At 47.3% G+C, this 26616-nt stretch overlaps 1 protein-coding gene across 10 annotated transcripts in view; it reads right to left on the reverse strand.

Moving 5' to 3' along the window:
- Positions 1 to 26616, reverse strand: part of CAMKK2 (calcium/calmodulin dependent protein kinase kinase 2) — a 57969-nt gene that overhangs the window by 27837 nt on the left and 3516 nt on the right. For all 10 annotated transcript variants that reach the window (XR_010592805.1, XR_010592804.1, XR_010592806.1 and 7 more), the window contains 7 exons: positions 14641 to 14874; positions 14300 to 14379; positions 9987 to 10034; positions 9287 to 9340; positions 8405 to 8456; positions 7349 to 7482; positions 5118 to 5154 (listed from right to left, as the gene is read on the reverse strand). Coding sequence is in view for 7 of the 10 variants with exons in the window: in XM_065568085.1 (XP_065424157.1) it covers positions 5118 to 5154; positions 7349 to 7482; positions 8405 to 8456; positions 9287 to 9340; positions 9987 to 10034; positions 14300 to 14379; positions 14641 to 14818 (583 nt within the window). In the remaining 3 variants the exon portion in view is untranslated. The remainder of the gene's footprint in view (positions 1 to 5117; positions 5155 to 7348; positions 7483 to 8404; positions 8457 to 9286; positions 9341 to 9986; positions 10035 to 14299; positions 14380 to 14640; positions 14875 to 26616) is intronic.

Here is a 26616-nt window from a genome sequence, read left to right on the forward strand (position 1 = left end):
CTCCTCCTTGCTTGTTGATGTAAAACATGGCCGTGGTGTTGTCGATGAGAACTAACACACAGCGGCCACGTAGGAGATTGAGAAATGCCTGGCACGCCAGGCGCACCGCCATCAGTTCCCGAACATTGATGTGCAGGGCTATCTGGGGTGCAGTCCACAGGCCCTGGGTATGGTGTTCGTTGAGATGGGCGCCCCAACCAAAGGATGAAGCGTCTGTGACCAGGTGCAGAGAGGGTTGTGGGGCGTGAAACGGCATCCCTTCGCAAACCACCTTGTGGTCTAGCCACCATGTGAGGGAGGTCAGGACCGAGTTCGGGACCGTGACCACCATATTCAGGCTGTCCCGATATGGGCGGTATATTGATGACACCCAGGTCTGGAGTGGGCGAAGCCGAAGTCTGGCATGCCTGGTTACGTACGTGCAGGAAGCCATGTGACCCAGCAGGGTAAGGCACGACCTCACCGTGGTAGTTGGGAAGGCCTTGAGTCCTCGAGTGAGGCTCGTGATGGTGCAAAAGCGATTGTCTGGCAGGATGGCTTGTGCACGTCTGGAGTCTAGAACCGCGCCGATGAATTCTATTCTCTGGGTAGGTTCTAGAGTGGATTTGTCCTTGTTGAGTAGGATGCCCAACTCGTTGAATGTGTGCACTATTATGTGGACGTGAGCTCGAACTTGCTCTTTGGTGCGACCGCGTACCAGCCAGTCGTCTAGGTACGGGAACACCTGTATCCCTTGCCGACGAAGGTACGCTGCCACGACAGCCATACATTTCGTGAACACCTTTGGGGCCGAGGATAGGCCGAAGGGAAGGACTGCAAATTGGTAGTGCACCTTGCTTACCACAAACCGCAGGAAGCGTCTGTGAGGCGGGTAAATTGCTATGTGAAAGTATGCATCTTTCATGTCGAGGGCGGCGAACCAGTCTCCAGGATCGAGGGAAGGGATAATGGTCCCCAAAGAGACCATGCGGAACTTCAACTTTACTACGAATTTGTTGAGTCCGCGCAAGTCCAAGATGGGTCGCAGACCTCCTTTGGACTTGGGAATGAGGAAGTAACGGGAATAGAATCCCCTGCCCCTTAACTCCACTGGAACCTCCTCTATGGCCCCCATAGTAAGGAGCGTGGAAACTTCCTGTATAAGAAGTTGCTCGTGAGAAGGGTCCCTGAAGAGGGACGGGAAAAAAGGGGGGGAGGAGGGGGGAATTGAGGAAAACTGGATAGCATATCCCCTGTCCACAGTGCGAAGGACCCAACGGTCCGAAGTTATAAGGGACCAGGCATGGTGGAAATGGGAAAGGCGATCCCGAAAGGATGGGGCTGGATCCTGTGGGATGACTGGGGCGCCGTCCTCGACCGCACCTTCAAAAGTTCTGCCTGGGGCCTGAAGGTGGTCTAGGTGGCCCCTGGTTCTGACCAGGTTGAGGGCCGGTCCACCTTCTTCTACCACCTCACCCTCGCCTCCGGGTCGAGTCCTGTCTCTGACGAGGCGGGGGGGGGTAGAAGCGCTGAGGCTGTGGTCTAAATGGCCTGCGCTGAGGGCCCACAACATGCATCCCCAAGGAACGCATGATCGTCCTGGAGTCCTTGAGGCTCTGCAGGCGAGAGTCCGTCTTTTCTGAAAACAACCCTTGTCCTTCAAAGGGCAGATCCTGCAGGGTTTGCTGCAGTTCCTGAGGCAGACCCGAAACCTGGAGCCAGGAGATCCTCCGCATAGCGATGCCTGAGGCCAGGGTTCTCGCAGCAGAGTCCGCTATGTCTAAGGAGGCCTGTAAGGAGGTCCGAGCCACCTTCTTACCCTCCTCCACCAGGGCTCCAAACTCCTCCCTGGACTCTTGGGGAACCAACTCCTTGAACTTCCCCATAGAGTTCCAGGAGTTAAAGCTATAGCGGCTCAAGAGCGCCTGTTGATTAGCCGCTCTAAGTTGCAGCCCTCCGGCTGAGTAAATTTTACGGCCGAATAAATCGAGGCGCTTAGCCTCCTTCGATTTGGGCGCTGCGGCCTGCTGACCGTGGCGCTCCCTTGCGTTCACTGAAGCCACCACCAGTGAACACGGCTGGGGGTGGGTATACAAGTACCCGTAGTCTTTAGACGGGACAAAGTATTTCCTTTCCACCCCTCTCGCTGTGGGTGGGATAGAGGCAGGAGTCTGCCATATCGTAGATACATTGGCTTGTATCGTGCGGATCAGGGGTAACGCCACCCTCGATGGGGCATCCGCTCCGAGGATATTCACGATGGGGTCGTGCACCTCCACTATCTCCTCCGCCTGCAGGTCCATATTACGGGCCATCCTACGCAGAAGATCTTGGTGAGCCCGGAGATCTATTGGAGGTGGACCTGTGCACGATGTGCCCGCCACTGCCTCATCCGGAGAGGAAGAGGAAGATGCCTCCGGTGGAACAGGATCCAAGGGAGGGTCCTGGTCTCCCTGCTCCTGGGCCGGAGCATCACCTGCGCTTGAGTCCAGGGCGTCAGGTGGTGCGGACACGGAAGCCTCCATGCCCCCTGGCGGAGGCCGAGAGATGGTGGACTCCGGGGCCCTTCTAACAGAGTGACCGGAGCGAGAGGTCGAAGCAACTGGAGCCCCTTGCGCCTGATGGTACGCCCACGGGGTCCAAAACGACCAGTGAGATGGGCCATGAGAATGGTCCTCTGTTATGTTCTGCCAATGGCCCAAGTCCTGTTCCTCGGCTTGCCCCTGAGGGGGGTATGCCGATCTCGAGAGGTCCTCCGAGGAGCGAGACCCCGATCTCGATGGCCATGGCGGTGCCGAGAGCGTCGAGACGATTCCCGTGGGCTGCGGTGCCGCACGGTGCCGGTCTGGAGATGATCTATCTCCACGCGGTGCCGGCGATCGGTGCCGGGACCGCGACCGGTGCCGATGACCTCGTCGGTGCCGGGAGTCGGATCTGGACCTCGACGAGGACCTGGAGTATGCCCGGTACCGGGAGCGGCCTCTCGACGTCGAGCGGCGACCGTAGCGGTGCCGAGAACTACGTCTCGACGTTGATCGGTGCCGACGATCATAGCGGTGCCGAGACGTAGAGCGGTGCCGCGAAGAAGATCTTGGCCGCGAGTACGACCGGTGCCGAGGTGATATTCGGTGCCGGGACTGCGAGCGGCGTGGGGACCTGCTTCGGGACCTGGATCGGTGCCGAGGTTCCAGCCCTTGCGATGGAGGGCGCATCAAGGCAGGTTTCCCCCTCGACTGGACCGGACGAGGCAACGGTGCCGTCGGTGCTGGTGGTTGAGGCGGTGCCGGCTCCGTGAGAGCTATTAAGTCTCTCGCCGCCGCGAAGGTCTCTGGCGTCGACGGGAGGCACTGTATCACCGCCGGCCTCGGTGGAGACGCTGTCTGCACCGGACTCAACGGCCTCGGCGCCGGAGTCGACGGTGCTGGAGGCACCTGTTTCCGGTGCTCCACCGGCGTACGTGGCTCTACCCCCGGCACTGGGGGAGCCAGCGTCTTCGGCACGGAGGTCCCCGTCTTATGGGCTTTCTTATGCCCTGGGGATAATGACCGGCGCCGAGGCACTTGCTGTGCTTGCGGTGCCGACGAGGTCCGGTGCCGGGAAGGCTCATCTGACGCCACTCGCGTGGTCGTCATGGCCGGTGCCGCCGGGGCACTGCGCACCGAGGCGCTAGGTGCCGGGGCCTGACTTGTAGATGGAGCGTCCGGACTAAGTGCCGCCTCCATCAGGAGTTGCCGGAGCCGAAAGTCCCGCTCCTTCTTGGTCCTCGGTCTGAAGGCCTTACAGATCTTGCACTTATCTGTTTGATGGGACTCTCCCAGGCACTTCAGACAGGAGTCGTGCGGGTCGCTCGTGGGCATAGGCTTAGCGCAGGAGGCGCACAGCTTGAAGCCGGGAGCGTTGGGCATGAGCCCGGCCCCGCGGCCGGGGGAGAAAGGGGGAGACGACCCCCTTAATCCCCTGAACTATTATAACAACTAGACAACTTTTAAAACTATTGACTATTTAACTATAAACACTAGGACTATAACTATAACTATAACTGCGAATAACGAACTAAGCTAGGGAGAGTGGAGAACAGCTAAGCAGCGCTCCACAGTTCCAACGACCGTCAGGGGCGGTAAGAAGGAACTGAGGGGGCGCCGGGTCGGCTGGGGTATATATTCAGCACCATGAAGGCGCCACTCTAGGGGGCTCCACAGCCGACCCGCCGGTGTTGCTAGGGTAAAAATCTTCCGACGATCGTGCACGCGGCGCGCACACACCTAATGGAATGGATATGAGCAAGCACTCGAAGAAGAATTTAGTTTCCTGGGGGCTGTAATGTTTGGTCTCATTTGGTTGTTAGGTTTAGTGTATGAGTGCAGGGAGGTGTTGATGGCCTCTGATATGCAGGAGGTCTGATTAGATGATCTCGTGGTCCCTTCTGGCCTTAAATTCAATGATTTACTGCTCCCCTGTGCTTCAGTTTCTCTCACTGTAAAATGGAGTTGGGAGAGGCAAGACAATGTAAGCACAACTCTTTGCAACCCTCGCTTGGCAGAACAGCTACGGAAACAAAATTCTTATTGAACTCTGCTCCTCTTTAACCTCAGTGGGAAGGGCAGGGGTTTCAACATTTGGGGAGAGAATGCAGATAAGACAGTCCCTCTTTCAAAAAAGGAACTACAGCTTATACAGCACTTGGGTGAGATGACAGGAGGATAGCAGTGAAGAGCATTACAGGTTACAGCTGGGCACCTGGCTCTGCAAAGTGTTCCCAGACATCTGATTATAACCTAGTGCACTGCTGAGTATAGGCTGACGGGGTAAAGTCCTGTTTTATCTCTTTCTGAGCCCAGACGTTGGATCCCACATGTCTCTGTAATTAAAGGGGACCTGTTCCTCTGATATACCCATGCCATGAAAATTCTCACTGCTGTAAGCCCTATTCTATTACTTTAAGCAGCATAAAAGGAATCTCCATAGTGATCAGCTACTTTGCTGGCATAACTCACTACCTCAATCCCCCCTGCAGACCATGGGAAATATTTTATACAGTCATCCAAAAGTTTGATCCACGCAAACAGAGATTGCATCCAAATACTGTCACTGTCATGTGGCATGCATAGTGGGGCAGAAGGGAAGAGTGACTTGTTTACCCATGTACAGATGGTCCTCGCTGGGGTCATCTAGCACCTGTCAACACAAGTTAGAAGGATAATAAAGTGACTGCACATGGATAAAAAGTATTCTATATTTCCACAGGTCCATATCACCCATCAGAAAATACCAAGAATAAATATACTGACAATAGGGACATGGTATCAGATATTTTAGGCCCCAAATGTATAGCTAAGGTTTTATTTACATACACACACGCACGTGCACACACACAATATAAATCTACAGCCACTTAGGGTTTCATAGTTGTCCCAGTAGTGCATACCCTGATCACTCAGAACTTCTTGACAACATCAGGGACTGAACTCAGATGTTCCTGCTCTAAAAGCACAGGCCTCTAACATTTGACGTCAGGGAGAATTACTCCATTAGTTGTAAGCAGTACATGGCATATGACTCAGAAGTTCTGAATCTATTCAGAAGAGAACTATGATATGCACATCAGACACTGCGTCCCTCTGTATGTGTATGTTTGTAGGATAGATAGATTTTAAATTTTTACACACAGAGGTTAAATACGTAAGTTGTATACGTGGATTCATGGAGAAACAAAGCAAAATGTGTTTTGTCTGGTTGATACCAGTTTAATTATGTTTTAAACCTACACCCCTGATATACCCATATCAGGTCAGCAGCTTCAATTTTAGAACTGGTACTTTTCTCAAAGCCATTTCCCTTTAGGAATTCCAGTTCCCAACATCTTAATTTAAAACAGACATTTTTGCTTTGCTAATCTCACTAGTTCCTTCCCTCAAGGGAAAAGATAAGAGGGGAAAAAATGTAGCTGTAACACAAAGGAAATAATACTTCTGGTATGTTTAAATATTTTATCTCACTTGTAAACCAGCAAATTTGAGTATGCATATTCATAGATCTTGATACTTTTTGCATGGTCAGTTTCATTAAGCCAATATGTTTCCTAGGAGACGAATGTGGAATCTAGCATTGGCATTATTCAAACTTTTCATAATTAATCTTTAAAGGATAAAGCATTAAAAGAACCAGAAGTGGGATTAAACAAAACAAACAAACAAAAAAGTCAGAGAAACCATCCAAGGGGATAGTGCAGACTGCGATTCCACAGCCGATGCTGAAAGAGCAAATTGGAGCATATGGATTATTCCTCAACTCAGAATGAAAAACCCCTGAGACGTAATTGGGCATATGGCTTTAGAGGACCATTTACACTCCCTCAGCATTACAATCAAATTGTGCTATCTGCAGGTTCTGTACACAGAGCCTGCAGGTTTCCTTCCACTGCTGAGTGCAGGGACCAAATCAAACAGACTCCTTTACTGAACTAGCTATAGGTAAGAATAAAAATGATTCTCTCTTTGAGCCCCATCCGGAAAGATCCTCAGCACACTCCGCTCCCCCTGAAGTTAATGCGTTCAAGATGCTCAGCAGTACACAGGAGGTATGCAGCACCTTGAAGCTTCAGGGCCTTTGTACAGGGGCTGATCCAGGAGTATAGAACGGGGCTGGGATTGACGGCACTTTATGCAGACAAGGAGAAGTTACACTTTTTGATGCCTTCCTAGAGCAACAACAAAACAATCACTTCGAGCATACGTGATCTCTTGCACAGAACCCCTGGAAACACCTCTCCCCTCCTCCCCAAAATGGACTTGACCTTTTACATGTTCCCCAAAAATCTGATGGTTTTTGTAGTCAGTCACAAAAACCAACATTCTTCCAAAAATCACCATTTTAAAATGGAGGAAAACAAGCATCTGATTCTGAGATATAGGAACCAGACCCCAATTCCATCTCGACTGGTACACAGAGATGCTCCTAGGTTACCATTTCTCTTTCAGATTGATGCATACTGAGTGCCTTGCAGAACAAAGATCATTTTATTCCTGGTGTCCAAGCACGACTAGATTGCACATCCAGTGTGTGTGTCCACAAAACAGGTTACTGAAGCCCACAGAAAACCAATTGCACATGCATCCCTCCATGTAAATCTACAAACAGGCATTGCTCGAGTCAAGCTAGACGCTTGAATGCTCTGAAGATTTATTATTATTTATTACTTATTTATTTTAAAGATGGACCTTCAACCACACTGGACAGATCAATATAGGAATGGCTTTCCGGATGACAAACGTCCTGCCTTTCAAGGAACACCCGTATTCTGTACTGAACGCCTTCAGCCCCTGCACACCCTAATATTGTAATTGCAAGTTAACATTTCAGCCAGTCTCACCTCCACCAGTTTCACTACATTAGGATGGTCCAGCTTTTTCAAGATGGCGATCTCTTGGTACACCTGTTCAATGGGCCCTTTTGGTTCCAAACAGCCTTCGGATGTGGCTTTGGCACCTCGAGGAGGTGGGCGGCCTGTTTAAAATGGTAAAGATACAGGAGGCAGGTAGCACAAGACAAGTAATAAAAGCTGGCAGCTGATACATGTGGCTGAGCCAAGGTAGCACCTCATCAACAGTCACCGGATAAAAGGCCTGATCTTCAGCAGTGCAAAGATTTCCCTCCCCCCGAGTTCTCTGGGCGTTGCAGGTATTGGGCACCTCTGAGGAGCATGCCATGATGCATGTATTTGAATAACCCTAGTGCACCGCAAAATGCACTAACAAAAAGATCATTTAAAAGAGAGAAAGGCCAAATCATTGCTTAATACACATGGTCACTGATGACCTTACCAAGACAAATATCTACATTTAATTTCAATACTGTTTGAGATACAGTCTACAGAAAAGCACAAAATGCAGCTGATCAAAATTCCCAACCCCCCCATTTTTGCAGGCAAGAACTTGTTTATTTTCTCTGATGAGTTTTTACATTTATGCCATCAGTCTCTGGCCCAAATTCCACTCTGATGCTTCTTCTTAGCATATGTGCAAAATGGCTCAGGTGGCACGTGACCAGGATTCATCACCGAATTTGGTCCACCGGTTGGATCATTAGCTAGGCACAGCACAATTAAGTGACTAGCCCAAAGTCACACAGGATGTCTGTCAGAGCCAGGAACAGAACCAAGATCTTCTGGTTCCCAGTCCACTGCCCTAACCCACAAATTAACCTTCCCTCTATCATTCCAGCCCTCGTCCCAAACCTCCAACATCAATATACACAAAATTCAGCACTGCCACAAAGCACTTTCCAACCAGGATATCTGCCTCATACATATACGATAATTCTGCTGTCAGAGACCGTGGGGCTATATGTTTCACTACCCCACCATCTCTGCTGCTCAGCTGTAGATCTCACTAGTTCTCCACACATCAAACAGCCATTTGTCACTTACGTGGAAAGCCTGCTTGTCTCATAAGCTTCTTTTTGGAAAGAACTTTCATTGCCTGCAATACAATTAATATGTAAATAGATTCTGTCACTGCTACTGCAAAGAACTCACATGTGTAGGTTGAAACCTCGCTCTTGGGGGCAGACGCTGGACCTCTGTGCAAAGTCAAATGGGCCTGGTGTAGGGGATGAGAAGGGAGCGCAAACCTCACAGGACAAAGAAGTGTTTTTGATCCATCTTCAGAAGCATTGGGGAGACATTGTTCTGCTCACATACAGCATCTTCGGGGGCAACTCCCCCATGATATACCTGAGGGGGATCGCTTCCCCTCTCTTGTGTCTCCCAGGCTCTCCTCTCCTCACACCCCAGAACTTTCTCTCCCCCTTCCCCCAGGTTCTCAGCCCCCTTCTGGTCTTGCCACCAGGTTCGCCCACCAAAGATCTTGACTCCACAAGGGCAGCATGGCCTTAAGGCAGGTCTTGCTCCTACTTGGTGCCCTTGGGCCAGCTGAGAAACACTCTTTCCACACCTCATCAGCTAGCCAAGCAGCACATTTTCTCCCCTCCAAGGCAAGTTGATGCAGGAGCCAGGGATGTGGAAGAAGATGCAGCTGGGTGAGGAGAACAGGGAGAGTCTCTAAGCTGCAGGATTCCTGCCTGCCAAACAAGGGAGGCAGCAACCTCTGGTAGTGCTGTTTGGTTGGTGCGTGCTATTAGATCTGGTGCCCAGCCCAGAAAAGCTAGAAAGGTGGGTGTCAGATCAGGGAGCTAGAGAGCAGGCTGGAATGCTCACAACTCCATCCAGAAGCTGGAGGGGAGGCAGATCCGCCCCTGCACCCAGCACTAGACTATGCTTCACCAGAGAATCTCTCCTAACGATACTCACATAGTAGGTGTTGTCATCTTCATTGTACGCGAGCTTCACAACCCCATAGGAGCCCTAGAAAAATACACCAGCAGCCACAGGTTACTGCCTGGGGGTCGTCAGAGAAGCACATTAGCCACTGTGGCTCCCACTATGGGTGAAACATGAGGTCACTCTCTGGACTCCTTTGTAGGCCCTCAGATTCACAATGATTGTGGGGCTCCTCCCTCTGCTCCAGCACAGCCAAAAGGTGACCCCAAGTTTGAGCTCAGCATGGCACAGAACACTGCCATTCAAATTGCCCACTAGCAATACAAACACAGTGGGTTTCAAGTGCGGTAGCCCCTCAGGCTCCAATGCAGGCAGGTCACCTGAGAGTCCTGATACACCAGTAGCCATCTTGGGGACATTCCTGAGCAGGAAATCACCACAGGTGCTGACCAATCTATTAAAAAACTCTGGTAGAGAGGTTAATAGCATGGAACCAGATCACCCTTTTGCATGGGAAATTATACCTGCTGTGTTTCATTGGACTAGAAATTAACCTTTTAGCACAACTGAAAACAGCTGTAATTGCATAAAGTAGCAGGGGTGAGGACATTTAATGGAGTATACTTATGAAGGTGTGAGCTGACTTAGGATAAAAGAAATTAAATAGCCGCCCCCCCCCCCCCGAAACTCCCAGCCTAATGCTCATATGCCAAATCTGTAAAGTATTCACCTTTCCGATTTCATCTTTCAATTTATATTGATTAAGCTGCACACAGTCCTACAAAGGGAGGAAAAAAAAGTTTGACATGAACCAGTGGCATAACAAAAACAATCACGTATTTATTTGCATTTTTTTTTTTTTGCACAAGAAGAAGAAATGCATTATTCATAAACAGAGCTCCAAAGAAGCTGGAGACATCAGAGCACCATTAGAGTCAATTAACTGGAGAGAGAAGAAAAAAAAACAAACAATCCTGAAACAGTAACAACCTCTTAAATCACAGATGTAATGTTCTTTAGACAATAAATGTCATCTTTTACTCTGCAGATTACTGTATTTGTTAGGTAATGTAAATCCATTCAGATTGTAACTATAATGTTTGATTTCATTAGCAATAAATGACAGCCATTTGCCAAGATTGGGAATTTCTACACATGGCTAATTACTGACGTTCACGTGATCATTCTCAATAAGAACCACTCACATGAAATAGGTATATAAAGATCAGTAGCTGAAATTAACAGGTTATAAACCTATCAGAGTGCACCAGGCCTTGTAAGCAGTGGAAAGTTTAGTCCTTAACTAACAGCTAGTGACTAACTTCCAAATACCTTTAGTATGTTTAACACACTGTCCGGCAGACATTTACTGCCTGTTCTGTGTTAGAGATGACAGGTTCTGGGCATGCAATACAGTATATCTGCTCACTATTTCAGACAGTGGTTTTTTACATGCACATTTCCCATGCACTGGGCTGAAGATCAAGTCCATCCAGCTTTGAACATTGTTTCAAGCACCAGTAAGCCCTTCATTTTGCTGTCTTTTTACCATAATTAACAACTAGTTAATTACACATGAAGAACTCAAACCAGTTACTGAGGCCATGTCTACATTACCACTTTTGTCGACATAACTTAGATTGCTCAGTGGTGTGAAAAAAACACACCCGAGCAACATAAGTTACACCAACAGAAGCACCGGTGTGGACAGTGTTATGTTGGCAGGAGAAGCTCTCCCGCCAACATAGCTACTGCCACTCCTTGAAGGTGGTTTTATGAGGTCAATGGGAGAACTCTCTCCCCCCAGTGTAGATAAATCTCTGATAATTTTTGTATGACTTTACATTGTGCCTCTTCATATAACCTTGTGGTGGGTTTACCCACGTGTGACCTCTGTTTTTATGGGACTTTGTATCAAAGCCTCATTTAGAAACTTTGCATTGCCCTTGGTATAATATTATAGCCCCTAAGGATAAAATAAGATAGAAGAAAAAAAAATTTTTTTGCTAGCAGTAGAACAAAAGCTCTCCCCCCCCACTCTTAATCAATTGCCTTGTTGAATGAATAAGGTGTGGATGAGCAAGGCATGGAAGGCAGCACCTCCAGACAGCCTCAACTGTTGGAGAGGGGCTGGGAGCCAGACCCAAGGACAATAAAACGTGTCAAGTGGGCTCATTAAAAACAAGCAGACATACCGAGGAGGGCATGGGGGGAGGGGGTGTTAGAAGCAAGCACCTTCTTTTGGAAACACCCTCTTTGCAGCATTGGAACAACACTCAAAAGAAAGCAGCACAAAGGACCAATGGACACAGACACAGAGTTTGAATCTGGTATAGATTTGCATAAGAGGAAAGCTGCTATAAAAGTGAGGTGTCTTGCAGAGGACCCCGGGTCTCCTCTTGTCAACATGGGAGCATCGATCCGGATTGGCAGAAGCCCGGCTCCACCTCCTCCTCCATCTAACTCACCTGGCCAGTGAAGTTAAGGGGAGCAACTAACTGGTAACAACAAGATGGAGTGTGTTTGTGTGTGTGTGTGTAAGTGTAATATATTATATGCATATAATACAGTGTTAAAAAATACATGTATTACTAATAAATGTGGCGTTTTGTCTTATTCCCCCCTGAAAAGATCCTGTGCAGTACTTTAAGTACAACACCAGCACAACGTGGCTACACGAGTGATCTTACAGCGGCACAACTGTATCAGTACAGCTGTACTGCGGTAAGCTTGCTAGTGTAGACATGGCCTTTGGAAATACCAATTCCTCAAGGGTTAACACTCCAATCTGAACCCTCCTATGAAATGCCTTCTTCTGGAAAAGCACACGAGGCACAATCATGCAAAGCACTGACTAATTTATTTAGGCCCAAGCCCCTGCTCCCATGAGCATCAATGGCAAAACTCCCACTTACTGCAATGTAGTTGGATGAGTCCTTTATTGACTTCACTAGGAGTGTCAGGGTGATCAGCACCTTGCAACATAACATATTATCTTGTATTGTGAGCATTTGATTATTCTGGGTTATTGCTTTTCAGAACTGATGACTACACTTTGCTATTTCAGGTACCGGGGAAGGGCCCTGTGCCAGCCCTGAACGAGATATTGCTTAGGAAGATGTCTGTTTTTAAGCTAACTGACCACATGCCTTCCACCCATTGTATAAAACATGCACAGATTTATTGCTAGAAGATGAGTGTTATTAGCACAAATGCATTTTCCTTTCAAAATACATAATTAAGCAAGAATGGGCAGGAGGAATTAATTTCTCCCACCTCCCTTTTTAATCAGCTGCTGTTGTCAGAGATCACAGAACTCTTTATACAGATTCCTAAAGTCTCTCTCATTTCCCCGCCCCTCCCCTTTATCCCTTCCCCCAGTTTGTGGTACTGTTGGCTGTGATAAATTTTGCCAGGGCTCCAGTCATATAGCCCCCACACACACACACAGACAGGGAGGAATCTCTGTTTGGGGGAGTTAGGGCAGATACACAGGATTCTCCCCATGTTCAAGTTGCATAGAGAAACTCATGATGCACCAATGAGTTGCAAACCCCACAATAGCTGCTATATTCAGAGTGGTATGGTCTAGTGGTCCAACCACAGGACTGGAAGCCAGGAACTCATGAGTTCTACTCAGAGCTGGGATCAATTCGCCAATTAGAGTAGCACTTGGACAATTCACAACCTCCTAGCCCCCGTGACAGATATGGCAATTTCCTGCGATATCTTTGAGAGATCTTACTATATTAAGTGTATGTGTCATTGTGGGCCAGGGACTGTATGTAATTCCATGGGGATGAGTGACCACACATCATCCAGGAATTACGAACAATGGGGGGTGATTAGGCAAATTCACTCAGGTTCTAACACCTTCAGAGACGTACCACCAGCTGCAGAGGCTGCATACATTAGTCCAAACTGGATTCTCCAGAGACCAACAGACAAAGAAATGGCGTTTGGATAAATAGCCTGCTTTCTGATCCAGCAAATGGACAGGAGCTTCTGTCCAAGGGTGGCCCCAAACCTTCCTGGGAAGGGTTGGAAGGACTTTAGGTGACTGACCTCTGGTAAGCGTTAAGCATATGTATAGGAACTTTTTTTTTTTTTAATGTTTTTTTCTGTAATGCTTTCACCTTAAGAGTAAATGTGCTTGCTTATAAAGATCTGTGTGAGAACTCTCAACTGCTGGCATGAGTAGCTGAACAGTACGTTGTTCATAGCCATTGATGAGAAAGCAAAGCACAGATGCTGGCCTGTTTAGGCAGTCTGGCTTGCTGGGGACAGTGCAGGCAGGGAACTGTACAGCCTGGAACAACTCCAGTCAGGAGGGAGAGAGAGGGAAAAGCCTCAGTCAGGAGGTCTCCACCTAAAAGGGGTGAGGAGAGTGCACACACGGTGATCCATGGCTGCTTCCACTGAGGAAGCTTAAATAAGAACACCATGTTCGCCTCACCCAGAAGGTGAAGATAAACACAGCATCAGATTACTTATCAATTAAACCGACCTCAGAACATTAAAAAGTGTTAACTTTTACAAATTACTGTGCCCTGCTGAGTGACTGAATCCCAGCCAAGACTCTCAGTTAACTCAACATTGGTTATGTCTGTCATGGGTTACACAGGTCAAGCCCCTATTCTTTGGAACTTAGACAGGAAACTCATGCTCCAACCATACACAACACCCAGCCCCCACAGAAGCAGAGCTCTTCTGCAACTCCACTTCTTAGGGAGGTTAGGAGCTCCACAGGAGCAAATATTCAAGGACATCTGATTATATAATAAATTGAGGAATCCCCAAGACCTTTGGCTCATTAGGGCTGCACCCTATTCTGAATTTCCTTTAAAGTTCGTAAAATACTCTATCGAAAGAGGACCCCTCCATGAATAAGAGGTTGTGTCAAAAAGCAATAGGCTAAAAGCATCTTGAACCAATAAGACTGCAGAAGTAGTAACTGGTCTATACTCAGGAAAGCCACACATAATCACAGAAATGCAAAGTCTGTGCAAAACATTAAATTACATCGGATATATTTTTCCTTACCTGCAAACCAGTAATAGAAACTTTATTTGATTCCACTGTCGGCCTCCGGGGCAACCGAGGAGAAGAATGTGGAGATGTAACTGGAGAATAAGGGAGAGATGGGTAAATGTAACGTTCATTCACACCTGCATTGCTACTGGGTGACTGATCTTTCCTGTCGAGATAGTTTTTGACCTGAAAGATTCAGCTTGGCTTTTGGCTCCCTTGTCACCTCTGGGGGCCCCCTAGAGCGCCAGGAACACCCTCCCCTGCAAGACCCTGGCTATCAGACACCATCATCTCTTCACCGCAGTGTTCCACATGCTCATCTTCCTCTTGTCTGTCCTGTCCCCACTCCTCACCTGGGGCACCAGTCGAATCATACTCTGTCACCACAACAACAGACTCCATGCCCAGGTACTCAATGGTCAGTGACAACAAGCTACACAGATAGTCAGGTGCCTTCCTGCACTCGCTGCGTGGTTCATCGTAACAAACAGGTCTCTCGGCGGCAGGTCTGCTGGGAACACATGATGGCATGATGCACTGGCCGGCTTCATCCCAACTGATGGCATAGCTCCATCAGAGATAGTAATCTAAAGGCAGAAGGAATAGTTAGCAGCAACTTTGTAATGCCATACCTACTGGCCATGCATCGTTCACAGGCTTGTTTAAAGACAAGAGTTACTGTTAGCTGGATGTTTAAATGATCTAACAGTATTATTGCTGTTTGAATTATTATTATTATGAGGCTTTTATTTAATGTTGTTGATCCACTATTAGCACAATAGGGTAAAAGCTAAGACCAGGTATAAACATTTGGCTAGGATTCGCTCACATAACTGACTCCCAGAATGCAGAAAGAGAAATGTTTAGACAGTAATATTCCTTTTACTCTAACCTATATAAACAACCCTGAGCATCAGCATTAAGTTCTTTAAGAAAAGCCAGACACCCTAGCCTGATCCTATTGACGGTCAGGGGAATTGTATCATCAACTTCAATAGGGTCAGAATCAGGCCCTCTGCTCTCAGATGCATAGCTGCAACTACAATGAATATCAATGGGCATTACTGTATTTTTTTTTTTTTGTATTCCACTAGTACCCAATGGTCCAATCAGGATCATGCCCTCTTGTGCAAGGCAATGGAGAAAAGACAGTCCCTTCCCAGAAGGTTTTACGGTCCTGAGAGTAGTCAGTATCTTCAAAGACAGGCCTTTATCTGGACAAGGGCCCTGACTCCGAAATCTGGTCTGGGTAGGCAGAACTCTGCACCTGTCTAGGACACCATTGAAGCCAAAGGGACAACACATGGGCATAAAGACCTGATTGCAGGATTTGGACCTAAAAAAATAACCGATCAACCACATTATTTTAGCTTATCCTCTATCCATTGTTTGCTTTCTATATTTTCCCATTTTATTTTATTTTTTAATTAGATTTATGAACCATGGAAATGACTGCGAAATTAACTTTGTTAAAAAAAGACAATACAATTGTCAAGTCTCTATAGCTCTGATGCATTAGAGACAGTTCCATACAGTTATTTCTTTGAAAACCATCAAGGTGAAATTAAGCAGTGGAATCTTTGCTTGTCCAATGTGGATTGCTGTAAAAACCCGTGAATGACCCAAGTGTCATCTGGACGAGACAGCATTTCCCAGTTGCCAGAAACAACTTGGCTGAGATAATAGGCTGGGAGTTTTATTTTAGCAAGTCTGGAATACACAGGCAGAAAGATTATTGCTTTTCCCCCTGCAACACAATTTTATTTTTAAATTTCTAGGTTGACAAGTTGCCACCAGTAAAAAAACACCACCACAAACAATGATTTATTTATTTATTTTTGCCATGTTGTTCCAACACCTCAATAAGGTGGCTGCTTAAAATTAGATCCACTTGTCTAAAATTAAAATTTCCATTATGCTGTGCCCTCTGGCATAGCTGCTCTGAATCAATATAGTAGAAATTACATGTCAAATATAAAAAAAAAAACAAGCACTCTCTTTCCCTCTTAAAGTCTTTATCATTGCATAATTGCCATTTCAGACACAGAATCGTCTGCATAAATGAGACCATTTTCTCTGAAGCTGGAATGGTCCACTGACAAAACTATGCTGCTTTCTTTGGCACATCACAGTTTACTGCTTGCAGATTAACAGACAGAGAAGAAAAAGGAATTAAAATACAGTGAAAGATACAAATAAGACCAGTTCTTAGCAGAAAGGGTAAATTATTTAAGAAGTGATAGATTCCTCCCCCCAATAGATTCATCTGTCCCTTACTGTTCAAAAAAGTTGGGATGCCTAATACTCCGGGAACACTAGATAGGATTTTTTTCTCTCCGACAGGAAGTCTGTTATTGATGTGCGCTAGCTAGGACGCTGTGCTATTTGGCTTGGAGCAAAGCTGCTTGCATCTATCTATTTTTCAAATGTGTTCCTGGACCCCTGTTCTCAGCCAAGAAGCCTCCAGGTTTAGCAGCTGTTCCATTAAGTTCAGGTTGTTGATGTGGATTGGTGGCCCATTGGTCCTCCATGGTATGGCGGGGGGAGGGCAAAGAAGCCACTGAAATTAAAGATTTAAACGTTAACCATTCGTGAAGAAGATTGCATTGGACCCAGCACGGCAGCAAGATGGTCCTTTCCATTGCACATAGAGCCTGACTTCAATGGATACTTCATCTGATCTTTTCCACTGAGCCTTCATTTTTGCGGTTGCCAGGGAAAGGCATGAATGAAGCACACACCCAAATCTGCATGTGCAAAATTAAAGGCAAGGTTTGAAAAATCATAAAACTACATAAAACTTCCTTGGAACTTCAGAGCGCTCAGCATCTTGAGAGTCCAATCCTGCTGCTACTGAAGTCATTGTCAAAATAAATTCCCATCAAGTTCAGGGGGAGCTGGCCCAGGCCTTATATGTTGGGTGGGAGCATTCCTGCTGCTGCCAGCAAATCCATGGAACAAAACTGATTAGAAGGAGAGCAGCTGCACTAGTAAATGATACTGGACTTGTGAATCCATTAGGACTGCACAGCACAAGTGCATTTTAATGCACTCCCTAGAGTGGTGCATTAAGAAAACTGAAAAGCAAACAAGCAAAGAGAGCAGATGGCTCTTAAAGGCTGGTTTCCATTTGCTGTAGGTTCTTTTAGGATCCACGCCAGCTTGCAGAGATAAATAGCTTTCCCATTAACCAGGAACCATTGCCAAAGCGCTGCGCCCTGCACCCCCACCATTCACCACCACCTCACTTCAGAAACCACACCAAACAAGGAAGAACCTGGGCGTTTCTCATTCATGGGGCCTAGCGAGATGAAACTGAAAGAAGTAGAAAGCTGGCTTGCCCTTGATGTGGTGTATTGCAAAGGCCCGAGCTAAGGAGGATCACAGCTAGCATTCTGGGGTGTGTATGCTTATCAGCTGGCCATCATCATCCTCTGCCCATTTAACCCAATTATCCAATCCTAGACTTGCCCTTGTATGCCATGGGCCCATGCAGGGCTTGGGCTACTTACCAGAAATGCTAGATTTTGCAGCTAGTCTTTACCCAACAGAAAATAGTTTCCAGCCCTTCAGAAAGGGTATGAAATGAAGTCAGAGCAATCTCCATCGAGGTGGTGAAAATGTGTACATTTAAGCCCCACACCGGCCTTCCACAAACAGAAGAGGGTGTGTGGTGATTGCAGCATTGGCAAGCCTGGATCCCAATTACATTACCTCAGAGGCCCCTCGGAGGGTGAGGGGGTGGGGACCCTGAGAAGGAATACCAGAACAGAAGGGCTGTACAGCTGCTCTGCACCCAGATCCTCATTGAGAGATGGATTTCACCCCTCACACTTCACCTGCAGAAAACACGGCTTTATTTGGGTCTTATGTAGGGGACATGAATTTTCACCGGTAGTGGTTTAAACTACCGTGCTGCTTTGCCTGTGTTTCTGGTACCTGCCAGGCTTTTATAGCAATAAGAAAGCAGAGATTTCCGAAAGTACTCAGTACACCCTCCCACATTAAGGGAGATGGCAGCGTTCATCTGCTTTGCAAGGTTAATACAGACACAGCCATAACTAGCCACTTGCTTGTCACATTAGAATCTTTTGTCATTAATAGGGCAGCTGCTTGAAGACTAGCAGGCATTAAAAGGCTCACGGTGAACAGTTCTGGGGTAATACTTCTGTAAAAGTGAATGTAAGTCGAAGTATCAGCAACACTTTAGAGCAGAGAGTGCACTGGACTTGGGGAGTTAATTGGCTTGACAAGGCTAAACACATCAAGGCTGTTTAATTCAAGCAGACTTCCTGTGCTCTGTAAGCAGGCTAAAGATCATCAGACCCCCACACAAAGCTTTATGTTTAAGAACTGTGGCACTTTACGCAGGCAGCGTCAAGGCAGAAAATCCAACAGACTTCCTTACCTGTGCTGCTCTGGGTGGGAGGAACGACTGGGGCTGAGAATTGGGAGGGAAACCTGTCATCTTAGATGACACAATGACCAAATTAGACCCCCACAGAAATATTCCACAAACCCGTTGCCTTTCAAGAAGTGCTAATCATGCAGCCAGTTCACGGGAATGTGCAGAATCTAATGATCATGCAGTCTGTTTTTCTTTTTAATAAGCATATGGGGAATCTGAGGAGGAGGAGATAAATTTAATCAGCTGGAGAAAAAAAGGCAAAGCTGGACTGGAAATGAATTACTTTGAGAAGGAAAATGCATTTGCTTGTCTCTCCATTATTGCCAACACCCTGTAATCCCATAAACTGCACACATGTGGAACACTGGCACATTGTGGTGTTGGATCAAAGCATGCTCCAAGGATGCAAATAGAATAGCTACCTTGTTGTAGAGCCACGCACATGGAAAATCCGCAAAAAGCAGAACAGCCTGGTATGTATAATTTTTTATTGGCACATGTTTTGCCTGTTGGCTGCTCTCTATACATAAGCCATACCCACTGCAGTACGACTATTAAAGGCAAACAATTGCACATCTAATTCAGAAATAAGTGAAATATTAAAATGAAAGAGTTCCATGCAATGCTAGTATCATTCAAAGTCCGCATGGTTTAACAAAATGGTATGGGCATGAGGTTGACCTTAGTGAGGAGGAGGAGGAGAATAAGAGGTCTGACATTTATAGAATGCCTTTCCCCATCTGAAGGACTGCAGAGTGTATATTATAATTATATACACCCTCACTTTGGACACCACTGAAATGCAGCCACCTATGGAGTGGAACATGGCAACTGATTAACAGCACAAAGTAAAACTACACAATATTTGATGGCAGGGAGTAAAAACAACTCCTTTGCAAGTTATTTGTTCATTGATACTGTGCCTATCAAAACTGTAGTTGAGTGCTTCCTAATAACATTACATGCAAAACGAAATCTGTAGCATCAGAGGGTGACTTATCAATCCATCAAACATGCTGAATGCAGAAGAACGCAGAGAGGAAAAGCAGCAGTTAAGTGTAAAAGTTTTAATTGATAAAGAACATGCTAAGAGTTTACTGGCACCGAACATGTTGCAAAGCTAAGAAAGGCTGGGAACAGGAAGCTGATGCAAGGGAAGAGAGAAACTTTCTGGACATGTATTTATAGAGGCTTGGTGACAAATTCACAACTGGCCAGAGAGGGTGCATTTCCCTAACTCAATGGAGTTCCCCTCACTTAAGCCAGTGGTGAATAAAGCATTTGATCCTCCACAGGGGCTTGTGTTTTGTTAATTTTTAGCCCAAAAGATCCCAGCTTCTCCAGTTTGATAGCTGAAGATTTTCAGGGGAACAGAAAGTGGGCGGGGCCAGGGGGAAGCATACATTGCTCTTTTACACTTGACTCCCCTGAGATGCCTTTCTGACTCAGACAGAATTCCCTTACCGCTTTTAGTTTATTTTAGTTTCATATATTTTGAAAGGTGGTACCCATGAACATGAGGGACTGGCAGTACTGTGTAGAGCCAGTCATCTCCTTCTTCCCAATGTCCTTCAGTCCTGACCTGCAGTTCTCCCTGTGATCCTAACTCTAGACTCTAATACAATCCTGCCAATGCTCTTTATGTTAAGTGATGGGCAGGGCCGGTGCAAGGATGTTTTGTGCCCTAGGCGAAACTTCCACCTTGCGCCCTCCCCAGCCCTGCAGCAGCTCCCCTCCCCCCCCCGCCCTGAGGCACCCCCCCCCCGCGGCAGCTCCCCCCACCCCCGGCCCTGGTGATAGGCACAGTACAGAGGTCATTGTCTCTACTGTTACAGACAAGATCAGCTCACACATGTAATAGACAGGAAGAAGATTCAATTCAGAGCAACAGCATCCCTACTGCTCAGGTCTTGAGCCCTTTTAGGATCGTTAAAATGAGAATACCCAGTGATCTCAGCCAGGATTTAAATCCAGACCCCAGAGATTAAAGCCAAGCACATTAACTCATCATCCCACTTAGCTCTTGCTTCTCTGAATCTTCAGTATCTAGGCAGTTTCATTTCTTGATATATGTTGATGGAGCAAATGATGAAAAGATAGTAACAGACACACTGCTATGTGCTTTCATTCCCACCACTAACTGGCCCCTTTTGACAGTCTCATCAGCAAGGCCACGTATTGAGTAAGGACTCTGATCTGTCCTAGCAAAATAAGACGACTGGGGTGGGGTGGGGTGGGGGAAGTGTTGTGTAGGGTGACCAGATGTCCCGATTTTATAGGGACAGTCCCGATATTTGGGGCTTTTTCTTACAGAGGCTCCTATTACACACACCCCCGGCCCCCCGGTCCCGATTTCTCACACTTGCTATCTGGTCAGCCTAATGTTATGGAAACCTGGACTGCTACTACCAGTGCTGTGCCTGGCCCGGGGGTCGACAGACACATACAGGCTCCATGTTAATCTAGCATCTTTTAACAGCAATAAGTTGACAAAGAAAAGCCAAAAAACTAAGTCAGGCTAACTACAGTTCATAGTAACGCAAAGAGTATCGTATCTCATCATCTGGGAACCAGAATTAAGAAAGTCAGTCATTAGCATATCCCCCTGGACCAGCTCATTGGAGTCATTTCTGAAAATGGCACGAGCTAGCATACTTTGTGTGCTGCAATAGCTAATACTTCCCCTGTTGGGGGGGGGGGGGGGGGAGGGAGGACATGGATGATCTTGGGGCTAAACCTAAGGATTGGGTCTAAAGAGAGCTGGGTTCCACTGCTAGCACTGCCAAGGACTTCCTGTGTGACCTTGGGCAACTCACTTCACTTCTCTGTGCCCCAATTCCCCATCTGTTAAATAAAGAGAATCTATTATTTGCATTGTGGTAACACCTCGGAGCCTATGCATTGACCAGGATACCTTTGTCCTAGGCACTGTACAAACACCAAAATAGGGCAAAGAATGACTGATGACAGATCCAAGCTCACTTTTGGACTCCCTGATCACACTCACTCACCCCCCCACACCCCCCCGCAGGCGTTTGCCTTGTTAACATTTTGACTAATCTAATAGCAAACAAAGTGCTATTTTTTTTCTGCATCCTGGTTAAAAGTTAACCAGAGAACAATGGGGATCAGTTGCCTCATTTTTGCTAGACAAAGTACAGTCATCATTTCACTTTTTGTGATCAAAGGGTCGCTCATAACTTCCAAGAACAAGATGACAAAAATACAATTTGTAATAATGGTGGCACTGATCACATGCCACCTCTTCCTGCAGGCTAACAAAAATCTTGATGGAAACACGCTAGCAACTGTAGTACACAAAGACTATATCTACATTAGATTTTTGATAGAAATCTCCCACCATTGCACTTACATTGGTGCAACTCAGAAGAGAGTTTGAGAACACGGTGATAAAAATGCCAGAGGACAACTGAGTCCTGCCTAGGGTTACCAGGTGTCCAGTTTTCGACCAGAATGCCTGGGAGAAAAGGGACCGTGGCAGCTCCGGACAGCGCTGCTGACTGGGCCGTTAAAAGTCCGGTCTGCAGCGCAGCAGGGCTAAGGCAGGCTCCTTACCTGCCCGGCTCTGTGCGGCTCCTGGAAGCAGCGGCATGTCCCCTCTCTGGCTCCTATACATAGGGGCAGCCAAGGGGCTCTAAGCGCTGCCCCCGCCCCACGTGCCAGCTCTGCAGCTCCCATTGGCCAGGAACTGCGGCCAATGGAAGCTGCGGGGGCAGTGCCTGCAGATGAGGCAGTGTGCACCACACAGAGCCACCTGGCCGCACCTCCACATAGGAGCCAGATAGGGGACATACCTCAGGTAGCTCTTGGAAGCAGCAGCAAGCGCAGCCCAGAGCCTGCATCCCCTCCCGTGCCCTAACCCCCTGCCTCAGCCCTGATTCCCCTCCTGCCCTCTGACCCACTCGATCCCTGCCTGGAGCACCCTCCTGCACCCCAAACTCCTCATCCCCAGCCCCACCCCAGCACCCCAATCCCCTGAGCCAGCCTGGTTAAAATGAGCGAGTGAGTGAGGGAGGATGGGGTGAGCAGGAGCAGTGCCTCAGAGGAGGGGGCGGGGCAAGGGTGTTCAGTTTTGTTCAAGTATAAAGTTGGCAACTCTAGTCCTGCCTCCACTTAGGAGCCCATCGTTGGGACCAGTGGGCCCCATGAGGCTTGATCCGCCAGTGAGGGGTGAGCACTAATGATCTTTGTTAACTGTTTGGTGAGTTATAGGACTCCTTCCCTCTGCCTTGCCCATCCAACCGAAAATGGCAAGAGTGTGAAAATCAATGCGGGGGCTCAGCGGGGAGTTTGCATAACTCTGGGGGATTGGCGGGTAGATTCCCAGAGGAGTCAAAAACGACATTTTACAAGAACTTCAAGAATCTTGATAAGAAATGTGAGAGCCACTGCTGGGAGGAAAACCACAGCACAGATCTTGGTGGTGAAGATAGGAATGCAGCACTGTGAAGCATTTGCAGATAGTCTGGAGGATACAGCTATTGCCTCCACGCACTAAGACCTCCGTTCAGCAAAGCACTTCAGCACATAGTTAACTTTAAGCACATCAAGAGTCCCATTGACTTCAATGAGACTACTCACATGCTTAAAATTAGGCCCACGCTTAAACACTTTGCTAAATTAGGGCCTGTGTGGTGTGTTACAGGAGGTACTCAGCCTCCTTAGCGCCAGTGTCTTGGTCAAATTCCAACAATGGAGCTCACAGCAGCAAAGTATGTGAGCAATAGATCAAGCCTCCCACCTCCTAGTGAGCTGACTTTATGAATGTGCCGAAAGAATTTTTAAATCTGATCATTATTTAATTTTTTTAAATGCATTGTTAATAGAGCAGCAGCCAGATCGAGTTTAGCAATAGCAGCAGCACTTTGCCACCATAAAACAGAAAGGGTCTGGAAAACAAAAACCCCGAACCAATCCCCACCTCCCCAAAAGAACTCCTCTGCATTGATTTGATCGCCTGTCAGTTGAAGGAGAAAAGATGCCAGGGAACTTTGTGTAGGCAGCATCCAGGGGCGGCTCTATGGTTTTTGCCGCCCCAAGCACGGCAGTCAGGCGGCCTTCGGTGGCGTTTCTGCGGGTGATCTGCCAGTCCCGCGCCTTTTGGAGTACCCACCGCCAAAGCCGCGGGACCGGTGGACCTCCCGCAGAAACGCCGCCGAAGGCTCCCTGACTGCCGTCCTCACGGCGACCAGCATGCCGCCCCAGGCACGCGCTTGCTGCGCTGGTGCTGCCCCTGGCAGCATCTGACTCCCAAAAGCCCCAATTATTGGCACTTTCCAGAGGAGAACCCTGCTTGAATGCATGTGTACATGTATCACTCATAAATATGTTAGCTCCCTCCACTAATACCTAGCCAAGCGGAATCTGCCCAGGATTCATAAAAATCATAATTTTAATAAGCTCTCCCTGCTAGTTAGAGAATGAGAGATGCACCGAGCTGCTTTGTGAACTCCACTTAAAAGTCATTGCACAGAATTAGGCTGAAAGCAAAGCCCCAATCCCCCAAAATGCTTTAACCCTCTAATGAAAGCTGTGTTCCTTTGGATTGATATTGCTCGGCAAGATACTTAAAGTCATTTGTTTACAAATGGGTTTTATTTTTAAACCTACATACCATATTCCTTTCAGGTATTTATGGCGAGGGGAAGGGATACCTAAAAAAGGACAGACAGCCGTCTCACTTCTAGGACACTGACTGACTAACTGCAGGTCAGGTTGTGAGGAAAAAGTAAGTATATTATGGTAGTGCTCAAAGACCTCAAATTGGTATTGGGGCCCGTTGTCCCAGGCACTGTACAAGCAAAGGAAAGAGACAATCCCTGCCCTCAGAGCTAAAGTGGTCCAATATTATATGAGTTTGGCGGGTCTCTGTTCAGCTCCTGGTAGACTGGGGGCAACATCACCAGAACTACCAGAAAAACTGGCACTAATTGGCCCCCTTACTGGTAGCCCCAGCAGAGAAGCCAAGGACTTACTGGACCCTGGAGAATTAACTGCCTTCTCTCCCATTTCTCCCCCTTGAAAGAGATCTCGCCAGGTCACAGACAGTGCTGCTCTCCCACCATGTTCTAGGGCTAGAGAAAAATCACTCTCCAAAGCAGTTAATTAGCACCTTTGACCAGCACTAAATTCACCATTCACGGAGATTATTGCTTTACTTGACCGTTCTTGGATGCCTTAAATCCCAAACCTAATCACAGACCTAAGATAGGGTTCCTGCTCCTATAGCAGTTCATTATCAGGGGGTAGCCGTGTTAGTCTGTATCTACAAAAACAACAAGGAGTCTGGTGGCACCTTAAAGACTAACAGATTTATTTGGGCATAAGCTTTCGTGGGTAAAAACCTCACTTCTTCACATGCATAGAAGAAGTGAGGTTTTTACCCACGACAGCTTATGCCCAAATAAATCTGTTAGTCTTTAAGGTGCCACCAGACTCCTTGTTTTTATAGCAGTTCATGAGTCTCAGCTAAGTATTTGCTGAATGGCTTTCAGCGGTTATTGCAAACCCCTGCCCAGAGAGATCCCAAGGTTGCTCACTGCTCTCCTGAACTGTGAAATTGACCGGACCTTGTACTGTACTGAGCAGCATTTGCTAACAGGTGAAATGCAGTAAAGGTAAATCCAGCAAGAACTGTGAAATAAATGAAATCCAAAGACAGGTGTTTTCAAGCCTCTGGGAGCGTATTACAGTACAAACCATTGAACAGGGGTTTGGCAAAGCCTCCAGGTAGCTGATCTCAAACTCCACTGAACTTAAGTCTGGTTTTGTTCTAGTCGTAGCACAGAAGCCACTCTCTGTGGAGTTAGCAGCCTCCTTCTTCTGGAAGATGATAGCTCAATATCTGTCTTCATTCTCTTTGAGCTCAGTGCAGCCCCAAACCCAGCTAGCCACTTCATCCCTTAGGATCATCTCCATCGCTATGCAGGCATCTCTGGCTCCCTGGGATCAAAAAGCTCCTCCTTTCTAACCACTCATGACACCAGATTTTGATCTCTATTACACTAGCATAAACCCAGGAGGATTCTGCTGAAGCCAGTGGAGTTACTCTGGATGTATACCTGTGCAGCTCAGATTAGGCCCGGTCTCTGGTGATGGCTCATGCTCTGCTAAGACCCCTCTTCTAAGGAGGGCCACACAGTCAGATGCTCAGCTGTTTACTTTGTTCTTTTGCTGCCACTTTTATGCTGATGATGCTCAACACCATGTACATGTTCACAGCATTACTGGTACCTCCCTGACCTCTCTCTGGGTGTCTTGAGCAAGTAAGATTGGGGTTTTGCCTCGGTTTCCTTCAGACAACTCTCTCGCTTTCAGTAAACGCGTAACTCCATCTCATCTATCTTCCTCCTCAACTCACATTTCCCCTTTGCCTTTAACTGTAGTAATCTATGACCCTAAACTCTCTTCTTCCTCCTCCTCCCACATCAACAAGTTGCCTATCATCCCCTCTGCAATGATGCCTATGTATCACTTCTGAACCAATCTTCATCCATGCCTTCATCTCCTCCCGCCTTCGTTATGAGAAGTCCCACCTCTCTAGCCAGTTTCCAGCTCTCCAAATGGTGTGCATAGTCTGCAGTTGGCAGCCTCCTTGCACGCAACACGTCCATAACTGCCCATTGGCCTCAATGGCTCCCTCTTTAAAACCTTCTAAGGATTTTGCTCTCTGTCTTCTCCTTTCACTGCTTCTACCACGCTTGAGTATCAGCACGCAGTGAGTCTCTTTACCAATGGCCACTGATGGTGTGAAAGCCTTCTCCTCTGCAGCTCACATCTTTCTGTATCTCTCAACCACATTGAAAAGAAACGGAGTCAAATTTAATCTGAAAAGATCTTTCCTTCTGATCCAAACAATCTAAGTCTTTTAGGTACGTACATAGCACCCACATGACCATAG

This window comes from Chrysemys picta, chromosome 15 (genome assembly GCF_011386835.1).
Source record: "Chrysemys picta bellii isolate R12L10 chromosome 15, ASM1138683v2, whole genome shotgun sequence".
Lineage (NCBI taxonomy): Eukaryota > Metazoa > Chordata > Testudines > Emydidae > Chrysemys > Chrysemys picta.